Below are 12,799 nucleotides of genomic sequence, written 5' to 3'. Positions count from 1 at the left end.
TTATTGTATAAAGAATATATTCATATTTTTAATAAAGCACATAGATCAATTGTATAATTTAACTGATTTTATTAAATGATTTAAATTTCGATTGAAATACGTCAAGACGGACATAATTATATATTTAACATATTTTTAACTAAGCAAACCTAAAAATTTTTTATTATCACTCTAATAATAAATATAAACATAAATGTAAAATTTAAAGATAAAATTCTTTTGTCAACAGAATATATTTGGCTCTAAGCACTTTTTTAAGGTTTTTGGCTCTCTAAGCCAAAAAATAAAAAATAAAAGGAAAATCATGAGCAAAGAGACAAGAAATAAAAGTCTCTCAAAGGGTGGGGCTTTGGGAACTAGTGCGCTAGCTGATGGAGTTGTCATCTAGTGCACGTTGCACATGGCGGTTAGGTACCGGTCATGTGCGAGGCCTCGGCGGTATGACACTTGTAAACAGGAGACGGAGTCACCGTGCGAAGCCGCACGAACTTGCCGTAAGGACCGTGCGGCGTGGCACATGCCAACGCTGCTATTTCTATGCTAGCTAAGATGGTAGGTTGCACGCGCCCCAGGTTGCTAACTAGAAACTTGACTTGGACAAGTGCCGCGCAAGATAACAACCGAGGTCTTTCCTCTGCGTTGGCATATGCGGTGGGAGTCCTCTTTAAGGAATGCAGTCCACAAACGGCATTGCCTCCGTTCATACGAAAACAAAACGGTTCTGTTACGAGGTCAAGATGACGATTTTGAGATATATATAGATACGTAATTTCATTTCTGATTCGACAGTTTCGTATTCATATTTACAAAATTTAACTTACAAACATAATTAAATTGTTTGATTAAAAAAATCGATAAAAATATATGATTGAATTATAATTTGTAATCTGTCTATCAAATTTTATTGAATTTATGACCTTTTACTAACTTTTAAAGTCATTTTACTTTTTTACATCTTATGCTTGTGCTAAAAAAACATAAAATCGACTTCCGTAAGTCTTTCCGAAGGGAACTTCGACTCTTAGCTGGGATCGTACAAAACGGTTTAGCAGAATAAAAGTCAGCAGTCTAATTTTAGCTTTCACCCATTTTCCAAGCCAAGTATCTAACGGGGACATAGAAATTTAAAGTCGCGGAATTGTCATGATCAAGTGCAATGGAACTAACTATAACGCAGGGCAACAAGACTAGCTGTAGCAACGGCTGCTATCATATGCTTACTCCATCTTCCAGTTCATGAAGGTGGGTGATGATGGTGATTGCCAGAGGGATACCGTGTAGGCGAGGATAGGGAACAATCAACGTTGAAGGAGAGGGAGGAAAAGGGTTTATTGAGGAGCATGTGTTTGACTAAAATTGAAACTCTGAACGAGAAATGATTAAGAAAAGTTGATTTAATGTCACGTGTTGAACCCATTCATAAGTGCCTTATGCATAATTCAGTACCTATACGTTGCACTGTCATCATCTGTTGGTCAAATTTTCATTCTTTCATTGATTCCATTGGTGAATGAAGCCAGACAGCAAACCTTGCGCATTTCCTGGGGTTCAAACCTGAAACTTGAAAGCCCCCAGTTTTTCTTCATTTGCTCTATCCAAACCGACCTCGTGCACACCATGATTTTGAAACTAGAACCCTTTAGAGCAAAGCCCTCTCAAAGCTTCCTCTGCTAAATTTGACACTGGCATGGTATGTCTGCTTATTGTACTGCCGATGCTATTTATGCTAGCTAATCATGTGCTTCACATGTAGTAAGGGGAAGATCAAGATGCCAATTTTACTCGGCAAAACAAAAGTTTTATACGTTTTTGTCTAAAATGGGGTCAGAAAATTTTGAAGTTGAACAAGGCAATTGAACTTATTTTACTATATTTAGACGGTAAGTTATTAACTTTATTAATTATCATAGAAATGGAAATAATCAAAGATCAGATGCAACAAAACAAGAACTTAAACCAAATTATATTTGACATAAGTCCTAACTTTAAATAGAGGCAAGCAAATCATAAAGATAAGAAGCAAGTCCCATTCCAAACACGTACTAATCAATAGCAAGGTCATTTTGCAGTATGCTTGTGTCATAGGATTCCCACCATTCCAAGTTCCCTCTTAACCCATTTGTTCGACAGAAGAGCTTTCCGATTTTTCAACACAGATTTGACCAAACATAGAAAACAGGGTCGGATATGGTTTGACTGAAGATCTCCAATGAGAACATTCCCTTCTGTACTTGTTGCCTAATAATAAAAAGCTGGTCTAAAGTTTGAACAAAGTGCATGATGAGCTTCTTGTTTTGTACATCTGCATTAAATTTGAAATGCCTGTTTGATCCATAAGTTGTTGCATGGCGGCAAGAAGATCCAACAACCAAGGTGGACAAGAAGTGAAAAATACAAAGATTTGGATTAAAATATATTAAAAGTAAATTCGTGCGTCATTTATTAAATACATCACAACTTCTTTTTTTAGAATTTATATAATAAAATTTGAAAATTTTGTTAAAAATCTTCCTAAATTCTCTATGTGGTTAAATATAGAAACTCCGTTGTAACTTCTTTTGTATATAATATAAATTTATAAATATAAAAAGAAGGATGGAGATGTCTGGATCTCATAGCCATGGAAAAAGTTTGGAAGGGGAAAATGACGAGGAAAAGTCTCGAGAAGTTTGAGGCGGTGGGGATTTTTGTTGGTCAGCAAAAGTCATTAACAGGCTATACGGCCTTTCAACAAAATCATTGCGAATGATGATGATGATTTTAGACGCGTTATTTGGCTAAATGTGGCTCCAGCAGGACTCAAGGACAGCCTGTAAACACATTGGAAGAAGAAGAACAAGAAAAACCAAGGAAATTAACATGTTCGAGAACTTAAACGTATATGTAAGTTAATTAATTAATATATATTATAAGGTGGATTTTGTTGGTAATTTGATTTTAAATTTAACTTTATTAAAGATGATATATATATGAAATGAAAAAGATTAATTTTATTCTTTAACTTTATAAGAAATTAATTAAATTTTTTTTAAAAAAAATAGTACACTCTACTTACACCTCTTGCCGTTTTAACTTTTTTTTCAATTGATATGTGATTTCTTTTTTCTCAATTAATATTCCGTAAATCATTTAAATTCTTGTCGGAAGTTAAGTTATCAATTTTATCAGGTGAAATTATCAAAATATTTTTAATTCAAAACTAATTTATTTGTTCGCAATTAAGATTGTTTTGTAATTTTATTAAGTAAAATTAATAATCTAATTCTTGTGAGAATAAAAGTTATCATATAATTCTAATAAAAAAAATTACAGAATATTACATAAGAGATGTTAACATCACAGAAGGTTTTAATGAAATTTATTCTTAAAAAAAATGAAAAGCCTAGTAGGAAGGAGTTGAAAAACTTTAAGGAAGCATATAATTAGGAGGGAATTAAGGGAAAGATCCCAAAATAGGAGGGATTGTTCCTTCAACATTCTTCTTCTCACAATTATGGGGAGATCTCTTTCCTTTTTCTTTGGTTCAAAATAATTGATATGTTTCCCGAGAAACATAGGAGAAGAGATGAGTTAAGCACTGGGGCTTGAGACCATGGAAAGAAAAAAGAATTGGGCTCTGTTCAAAACTTAGATTTGTCATTCTAATTTGGACTGGGACATTTCCAACTTTGCAACGTTTTTCAATCCAAAACAAAGGATCTTTACAATTGGACTGAACTAGAAACAAAGAGGCCAGATTTTCTTTGTAAAGTTTCCTCAGTCAATGTGAAAAAACTTGATTAGTGAAGTAGCCAAGAGGATCTGAGGATGGGTTTGGGAATCTTCAAGCCCAGATGAGAGTTTAAAAAGGTTGTGTAAGCTTCTGACCTGGGTTGGGAAACTAGCTAGGAAGGACCTTAAATTCAAGAGTTAGTGCCTCCTCTGTTGATGCAAAACAAACAGGAAACAGTTGATTACTTAAAAGTCTAAAACATGACTGATTTGAACCAAGACAGTACAGACACCCAGTTCATCAACAGAAAAATATATGAACTCGGATAGGATTACCATGAGATGCAAACAGAAAAACAGGCAGTGCGAACTCATGAGATGGCAAGTCAAGTTATTGACCTCCCAGAAACTGAAATAAGCAACTGAAACTGAATGTTGGAACCCTGTCACAGTCATGTAAGAAACTGACCATTACAAGACTTAGCACAATGAGCACAGGTTTTAGCTTGAATCTTGGCCAGTGACAAACTGACAATTCCCAGAAATATTTATAGTCAAACTCATAAATTAGCTTCTACTTCCTTTGATTTCTCTCAATTGATGCTAACATCTTTTACTTTTTATGTCGTAGCTGTACATAACTTCAAAATTACATCAGTTTAGGTACAAAAAGCTCCAAAAGAACCATTCTTTTTTCTACAGGATTAGGTTCTCCCCGTGACCCAATTTGGCTAAAGGCATTGGATTGAGACAGTGATCTAATCCGAGGGGAGAATTGCCTATATATAGCCTTGTTCTTCTTCCAAAGATATAAAGAACAAAAACAAAGGGGAGAGGCATTTGGTTTGAATGAAGTTGTGGGACTCCCAATTGAGCCGCCCATATTAAACAATGACCATAGATAAGATTAAATATGCAAAGACAAGGAGAAGAGATGTCAGACATTGGCTTAAAGAAGTTAGCACTTGATCAAATTTTATTCTTGGACAAGATAAAACCAGCAGATAATGCATGAAACTAAAATTTATAAACATATTATCATATGATTTGGAATGGGGAAATAAATATTGGGTTTGATAATCATTCTTGCTTATTTATTTCTATTGAATTCCTCAAGTCCACCTTCCCACATTACCTACTTAATTTTCAATTAGTTCTAACAACTCATTTGAGCTTTTCTCCTGATCTAATCCGATTAACAAAAGAAGCTTAGACTATTGATAGAGTGATATTAAAATTAGAGCATATATAAGTGAACATGTTATTGTCAGTTTGTCACATAAAAGTAGCCAAAACCCTTTAAAAACTTTCTAATTGCATACCCTTTTTTTAAGATTTTGAGCAAGTTTTTCCCTCTAAAAAAATTTGCCCACTTTTTTTTTTCCTTTTCTATTTGTTGTTTTAGGTTGACTTGATCTTGATATGTAGATAGATCAAAGTGCTCACATGGGGAGAGAGAGAAAGGGAGAGGGAGATGGAAATTCTTTAATTATAGTTGCAAGATCATGGAGTGAAGTCACATGGCAATGCTTGGCCAAGAGTGATAAGAGCATGAGATAATAGTTTAATGTGATTGAATACTAGCCATAGAAATAGTTTAAATGTGGCGGAAAATGAGATTCCAATTTCCAATCTTTTGCTAACTTCACTGGGCTAGCTACCTAGGGTGATAGCTTTAAGGTTTTAACTCTATCTATGTTGAGATTCTTACTTCAAAAGTGTATAACTTAATCAGATTGTGGGAAAGGAGTGGGGAAGTGCAATTCTTTTTCAATGCAATAATTTCCTTCCTGCAATTCATTTCCATTCCTAAGAAGTAGTTTTCCATCAACGTTTGCATCCTTGTTCTTTTTTTTTCCAATTACGCTAAAATAACAAAAAGCATCAAAAGGCATAAAAAAATATGATATATTTAAGATTTAGTTTCTACGAGGTATCTTAGGACGTGACGTATTTGATCAAATATTGTATCAATCATTTCATGATAATGACATTTTCAATATCCGATTGTCAGTTAGTTAAAAATTTTAAAAATAAATTAATTAATTTATATGTAAATATATAAATATTTGTGTACATATATACATAAAATTAAAAAGATAACGTGATGTAGGAATTTCGATTTAAAATTTTTAATTTTGTATTGTAAGTTAATTTTATATTTAAGTTTAGATATTAAGAGGAAAGTAAATCATTAAAAAAAAGAAATTTTTTTTATTATGATTTTTGAACAAATTTAATGGGGCCCCAATCACCAAAATCAGACGGTGGAATTTACCACATCCACTCCATCTAGCACCTGATGTCATTGCCTGTTTCATGATCGCCACTAAACCAAAAGAAAAGAAGAAAAAACAGCATAAATGATTAGTATTTACCACTTAATGAAGCTCGATTAGTGCATGATAATGAAGCCAGCAAAGCTAACCACCACCGTCCACGTCACCACAATACAAACAATCGAAAGGTCGGTCAAGCCACAAAACAACGACAATCACTGGGGGGCCCATTGCCAACACTGTTGGTCGGTGATCAAAATTCTCCACGCTCCGATTGGGCCTCCAAGTCCACATCAACCGTACACGTGGCATCATGGGAACGATTTGGAGGCCCTTCGCCTACAATATTTCCCAGACAATGACATCCTCCTTTTTCTTTTTTCTTCCTTCTGTAGTTGGAAATTTTGGCTTATTTACCGGTTCGAAACCGGCTCTTCCGGTTCCTAGGCGTTACGTTAGACCCCTATATATAACTAACACAAAAGAAAGCTGAAGCAAGCAAGAGATAGAGAGTAGCAAGAAATTGGCGCAGAGCTCAAAAGCAAAGCTAAAATTTCAGTTTTAGAAAAGTAAAATGCCGATTTCTCGAATTGCAGTGGGATCTCCAGCTGAGGCTGGCCAAGCGGATGCCCTCAAGGCAGCCCTAGCTGAGTTCATTTCCATGCTCATTTTTGTTTTCGCCGGTGAAGGCTCGGGCATGGCTTTCAGTACGTATCCTGATTCCATCACACCGTCTTGACAACGTATTTAATGTTAAAACATGTGTTGAAATGTCGTGTCCTAAGTTAACAGTGGCAATTTTCCTGTTTGTTTCGTGTTTAGTATGTTCTGTGTACTAAAGGGTGTGTGTACCTTTGGCAGACAAGCTCACTGACAATGGCTCATCAACACCGGCCGGCCTAGTAGCTGCATCACTGGCTCATGCCTTCGCTTTGTTTGTGGCGGTTTCAGTCGGTGCTAACATCTCAGGTGGGCACGTAAACCCCGCCGTTACATTCGGTGCCTTTGTTGGCGGGCACATTAGCTTGGTCAGGAGTATTTTGTACTGGATTGCTCAGTTGCTCGGATCCGTGGTTGCTTGCTTGCTTCTTAAGTTTTCAACTGGTGGATTGGTACGTGAATCGAGATGGAAAAACTAAGTTTAATTCAATGATTAAAAATAATCGTTTTTGAAAATTTTCGTGCTTTGATGCAGACAACATCAGCATTTTCCTTGTCATCTGGGGTGGGAGCATGGAACGCAGTTGTTTTCGAGATTGTGATGACCTTCGGTTTGGTCTACACCGTTTATGCGACAGCTGTTGACCCCAAGAAAGGTAACATTGGGATCATTGCACCCATTGCAATTGGTTTCATCGTGGGTGCCAACATCTTGGCCGGTGGTGCCTTCGACGGTGCATCCATGAACCCTGCAGTCTCCTTCGGACCAGCTGTCGTCAGCTGGACATGGGACAACCACTGGGTCTACTGGCTCGGCCCATTCGTTGGCTCTGCCATTGCAGCCGTTGTCTATGAGATCTTCTTCATCGCCCCAAACACACATGAGCAGCTTCCATCTGCAGATTTCTAAGATTTCCTCTGGTCTCTGCTTGGTTTCCATTTGATGAACAAGGGGTTGAAAGTTGGGTGGGTCACTTTGGTTTCATTGTTGTGGGTGCTTCCTTGTTGTTTGTATCTCTCCTTTGTTAATTGTTTTTTCCTGTGAACTTCTGTTTTTTGTTCAATCATTTGATATTGTTCTCACTTCACTTCTGCTCAGTTGACAGATTTCAGCTCCCAAAAAAAAAAAAGCATTTAATTTGGTGATTACAATCACAAAAACAGTATAAGGTTCAACAACCTAATAGATTAAAAAATATGAAAGGTACCAAAGAATCTGGACAAGTTGTTTATATTTGTCATCCTTAGCCACAAATTCCCCTAGAAAAGTTTAAACTTTAGTCCCGACAACATTCTAATGATTAGCTAATATACACAAAATGTAAGCTTTTCCCTTTTTTTTTTTTGTTTGTTTCTTTTCTAATCCAATGGCTGAGCAAAGGGCGAAAAAACCCTCTTGGTGAAGTTCAAATTTCCTTTCTTTCTTGTTTGGGAAAAGACTTCATATTTCTTTCAATTAGTATAACTTTTCTTGCATCCATTTCAAAGATTGAGGCTATCAAATTCAAAGGAGCAAAGATATCAAAATGAGCTTTGGTATTTCAAATCACAAGTTAGAACTTAATTAGAACAAGTTAGTTCAACAAAAAAAAAAAAAAACAGAGTATCCATTTTGGTCGAGAAGCAATGCCGTGGGATATAAACAAGAAGCAGTAAACTCACTAAAAATCTCAAGTCATAAGCATATAAATTGAAGAACAGAAGGATCTGATTCATCTGCTTAATATAGGGCACATTTCAAACCCAGGAAGTACACCTTGCTTGTTACATAAAAAATACGCTACGAATTGATGAAGTCCATCTTTTATCATCATGAATATCAAAGTTCTAGTAACTTATATTCCAGAATTACTGGTTAAAAGTAAATAAAAAAGGGTTAATCTCATATTTGGCCCTTGAAGTATAGGAAAAATGTCCAACCTTCATCTTTTCTTCTTCTCATGGTGTTTGCCCAGTTTTGACCGTCGTTGCTTAAATAAATGGAGGTAAAGTTTCAACCAAAGGAAAGGGTAGATGAGAAGAAAACCCTGATTCAAAACATATGAAGTGATCATTAGCAAAACAATAGAAAACTTAAGAAAAAAAAAGCATAAACTTTGAAGAAAAGGAAATGAAACTAATCATCATATAATAACAGAACCCTGTCACAGCGTATGATATATCTGGAATGTGGATAAAAAGGAGACTAAACCAATCTTCTTTTACAGGAATCCATGGGGAAAACAGAGGAGAGAAAGTGAAAATAAATAATTCCAGGTCCATGCACAACTACCTAACAAGAAAGCAAGGAAGTTTAGCAAATACGGATGGGTAAACAAGCCACTTTGCTGCTGCCTTTCAAATATGATGAAAACTTATGTAAGCCTTTTTATCTCATAGTTATATTTTTCAAAAAAAAGAACTCATGTTGAAGCCTGAGTGCACTCTTAAGTTGGGAATGGCTGTTGGCAGGTCTTGGACCGGCTAATTCAAGCAAAGAAACATTTTAAAACCCCAAATAAGAACTGTTAAGACCTTGGCCAAACACACATGCACCACCCCAGGTTCCATAAACAGGTGCAAGGCATATTATCCATGGCCCAGCAACATAAGCATTATGTATTACAATAGCTAAAGCAAAATCAAGGTTTCTCATATTTGCAGATATAAAACACTGTACGTACCCTGAGAAAATTATAATAGCTAAAGGGAAGACCAGCAAAGAAATCCTCATAGAGGTTCTTCTTCTTTATAAATGGAAGTGCTTCGTACATGAGCCACACTGCAATGAAGTGCTCAAAGGATGAAATAAATCAGAAGGAAAAGCAATTATAAAGTACGAAGATGGTGGATTGAGTAGCATAAATTTATGGTCGACATCATCAATATTGTCCAAGCAAAGAACAAGATAACTATATCAATTCTAAACATGGATGAATGCAAATCTTCAACTCACTTTCACCAGGAGCAAGTCCCATAGGATACAGCGCAATGAATGCAGTGTACCTGGAAGGAAGTAAAAAAGTTAAATTTTAACAGAAAGTTAGTCTGTATGCAATTCTAGTTGGAAAGGAAAATATCAGACCTGAGGTAGGTGAGCCAAGATGGACAACTGCCAAAGGTATTTGAAGCATAATGCGAATACCTGATTACCTGCAGATAGGATGTTAGTGTTCTATGTAATTTACTTTAAATTCTGAAACAATCATGAAGTAAAACCAGGAACACGATGAGTAAGGGAATTTAGAAGGATGAACAGCCAATACTCGTGACCGTTTCAATAATTTGAATAAAGAAAAAATAAATGAAGTGAACAAAATTTGGCATATTACAGTAAGTAAATTGAAACTTGCAATTCCTCTACAGTAAACCAAAAGGAACTTAACCAAACACATAAACATTAAACACTCCAAACACAGTGCAAACCATAATTGCACCAAAACACATCTAGTATGAAAACTATTTTAAGAGTTCTAGAGAATTCCACTATTAGGTATTGATGGCCTGTTGGAAGCAACCAGGCTTTCAATGACAAGGCATAAGTAGTAATTAGTTTGATCAGTCAATCCTGAGATTGAATTTAGTTGGTTTAGATGGTCTACTACCATTAACTGTCTTCATATCTGTTATTCAACTCATAACAATATGGTGGGTGGCAAATGTGTACATTATATCGTTCAGTAAATTACTCTAAATTTAATCATTTTGAAAAGATACAAGACAGTGATGAATTTCCCATCTTCTACCATAACTAGGTAACATGCCACTATAGAAGCTCATAAAAAATCCCATCTTGTTACAGGATGCATAAAGATACCAAATTCAAGTAGATAGATTAATAAATATACTCACCTCAGAAAGGCTCCAAGCAAAAAAAGTTATGAAAACTGCAGGAAACTCCTGGACCTGTTAAAATTAGATGAAAAATATATTGAGAAACAGGCATTTATCAGTATACTTTTATGTTAGACCCAATGGTCATTGTGTCATTGCTTGAACAAGGCCACCAGAAAAGAATGGTTAGTTACTCTCAGCTTTAAATCGTATTGTGTACATAGGCAGCCAGTGCATCAGCAGCCAACTTGCTAATTTTGATTGTCAAAGCCGAAAAACCAAAACTTTAAGTCAAAAAATGACAACCTCATCAATCTGGCGGACAATCGCTAACAAGAAATGTGTTCTTCCACCCCATTGCATCAGAGGAAACAACACTCCACTTGGAACAATCCCTATATTCCACAATGGGATACGAAGAAACCAATAACATCACAAAATTATAGCACCATTCCCACCAAAAATTTTTGCCGCTGAATGTATTAAACCCTAAAGAAATTACCTATTGCTCCATGTATAACTTCCAAGAATGCACAAGTCTGTAACAAACCTTCAAAGAAAAAAGAGATAAACATTCAAATTACACTTTGAACCCATGTCTCCACACTAAATGAATCTCCAGGTCAGTGAGAAATGGTAAGAAACAGAAAGTATGACAAATCTATAACATCTTAAATTCTTACATATCCTTCATATTCCCTTCTATAACTGAAAATTTAAGTTCATTTTCCTTCATTTTATTGGGAAACAAAAATGGGTAATTAAATTAAAGAAAAAAAAAACTGACAGATTAAGTCCCCAGCAGAAGCATAAGCTCCATTGACTGAGTTGGTGGCTATGATACTGATCAGAATTCTGAGCAGAGAAATTGTCCTGACAAGAAACAAGAAGAAAGAAGTAATCTTAAGATAAGTTGCAAGAATGAAAGGAGATTTTAGAGAGAGAGAGAGAGAGAGATGGGTCACCAGCCAAAAGCCTGAAGAGAATTGTAAGCAAAGAGATAGAGCTTCAGCAGTTGAGACATTGTCAACAAAACCTGCGCGCCCTATCTACAGTTACAGTTTCTCTGTTTGATATTAGTTTACTTAACAAAATCTTTTAACGCCCCTTATGTCCTTTTTCTGGTCTGTTAGGCATGGGTTCGAGTACCGTCCTTATGCTACCCGTCCCGAATCTAGTTTCAATATTCGTTTATATATATTTTTTATTATTTAAATAATTAAATTAAAAATATTCATTTTTTCGGATGTTTAGATTGAAAAACAATTAAAACTTTACCTTCTTTACAAATAATTTTTTTATTAAAAACTGATAAATATATTTTAAAATATGATTACTTAAATTATTAATGTGATAACATTAATATATTTAATTAAAAATTATTAAATTATTAATTATATTTAAAAAATATAAATATCATATCATATTTCAAAAGAATATAATTACTATTATATATATTTTTTAATTAAAATATTTTTATTTTTTAATTTTATGTTAATATTACAAAAATTATAACCTATAATATATATATACTTAAAAAGAGTATTTGAGATTAGAATAGTTTTGGAATCTAATTTTTTTTTTAATTTCAAATAATTAAAAACAAACTCATATAGTTAATTAAATTAATTCATAAAAATATGATTATTAATTAACTTGAAATATTTTTTAATATATACATTATATATATTGAATTCATTTATAAGAAATATAATTACTATATTATATATATTAATACTTTTAGTATATATATACTTTAAATATAAATATATTTATTTTCTATTTTATATTCATATTAAAAAAATTATAACTTGTAAAAATTACTAATTATAATATATACACCTTTGTTTATATAAATTTATAATACACAAACCTTAAGAGAAGTTGTGAGATTAGAATAATTTTGAAACTTAGTTATTTTTTTTAATTTCATGAAATTAAGGACAAACTCATATAATTAATTAAATTAATTCATGAAATTATGATTGTTAATTACCTTGTAATGCCTTTTAATATATTTACTTATATATATTGGGTTCATTTATAAAACATATAATTACTATTATATATATAGTAAAATACTTTTTAGTGTGTGTGTATATGTATACACTTTAAATATAAAATATATTTACTTTCTATTTTGTGTTAACATTACAAAAATTATAATTTATAAAATTATTAATTATAATATATGTTCCTTTATTTATATAAACTTATAATATATAAATTTAATTATCTAAAAAGAAGTTGTGAGATTATAATAGTTTTGAAACTTAACTTGTAATGTCTTTTAACTTAATTAAATTAATTAATGAAACTATGATTATTAATTAGCT

At 33.6% G+C, this 12,799-nt stretch overlaps 2 protein-coding genes across 2 annotated transcripts; one reads left to right on the top strand and one right to left on the bottom strand.

Annotated features, from left to right (window-relative positions):
- The first annotated feature begins 6,476 nt into the window (after positions 1–6,476).
- On the top strand, positions 6,477–7,738 carry LOC18590755 (aquaporin TIP1-2-like). Its single transcript, XM_007016465.3, has 3 exons — positions 6,477–6,697; positions 6,852–7,102; positions 7,186–7,738. The coding sequence occupies exons 1-3, from the start codon at positions 6,565–6,567 to the stop codon at positions 7,558–7,560; spliced, it is 759 nt and encodes a 252-aa protein (XP_007016527.3). The 5' UTR covers positions 6,477–6,564; the 3' UTR covers positions 7,561–7,738.
- A 596-nt stretch (positions 7,739–8,334) lies between these two features.
- On the bottom strand, positions 8,335–11,588 carry LOC18590754 (Protein-tyrosine phosphatase-like, PTPLA). The gene is made up of 9 exons (XM_007016463.3): positions 11,429–11,588; positions 11,251–11,336; positions 10,966–11,013; positions 10,770–10,858; positions 10,482–10,535; positions 9,715–9,782; positions 9,586–9,635; positions 9,314–9,411; positions 8,335–8,677 (listed from the first exon to the last, which is right to left on the bottom strand). The coding sequence occupies exons 1-9, from the start codon at positions 11,485–11,487 to the stop codon at positions 8,573–8,575; spliced, it is 657 nt and encodes a 218-aa protein (XP_007016525.3). The 5' UTR covers positions 11,488–11,588; the 3' UTR covers positions 8,335–8,572.
- Positions 11,589–12,799: the final 1,211 nt, after the last annotated feature.

Source organism: Theobroma cacao, chromosome 9, assembly GCF_053813885.1.
Source record: "Theobroma cacao isolate CCN51 chromosome 9, ASM5381388v1, whole genome shotgun sequence".
Classification (NCBI taxonomy): domain Eukaryota; kingdom Viridiplantae; phylum Streptophyta; class Magnoliopsida; order Malvales; family Malvaceae; genus Theobroma; species Theobroma cacao.
Note: the sequence above shows the minus strand (reverse complement) of the source record. Positions and strands in the feature narration are given on the sequence as shown.

What these genes read in the sequence shown, in the direction of transcription:
- LOC18590755 (XM_007016465.3), top strand. Translation starts at nt 6,565, where the DNA reads ATGCCGATTTCTCGAATTGCAGTGGGATCTCCAGCTGAGGCTGGCCAA. An exon ending in AGGCTCGGGCATGGCTTTCA is followed by an intron (nt 6,698 to 6,851) that starts GTACGTATCCTG and finishes TACCTTTGGCAG; the next exon opens with ACAAGCTCACTGACAATGGC. An exon ending in AGTTTTCAACTGGTGGATTG is followed by an intron (nt 7,103 to 7,185) that starts GTACGTGAATCG and finishes GCTTTGATGCAG; the next exon opens with ACAACATCAGCATTTTCCTT.
- LOC18590754 (XM_007016463.3), bottom strand. Translation starts at nt 11,487, where the DNA reads ATGTCTCAACTGCTGAAGCTCTATCTCTTTGCTTACAATTCTCTTCAG. An exon ending in TCTCTTCAGGCTTTTGGCTG is followed by an intron (nt 11,337 to 11,428) that starts GTGACCCATCTC and finishes GTTTCTTGTCAG; the next exon opens with GACAATTTCTCTGCTCAGAA. An exon ending in AGTTATACATGGAGCAATAG is followed by an intron (nt 10,859 to 10,965) that starts GTAATTTCTTTA and finishes TGTGGAATATAG; the next exon opens with GGATTGTTCCAAGTGGAGTG.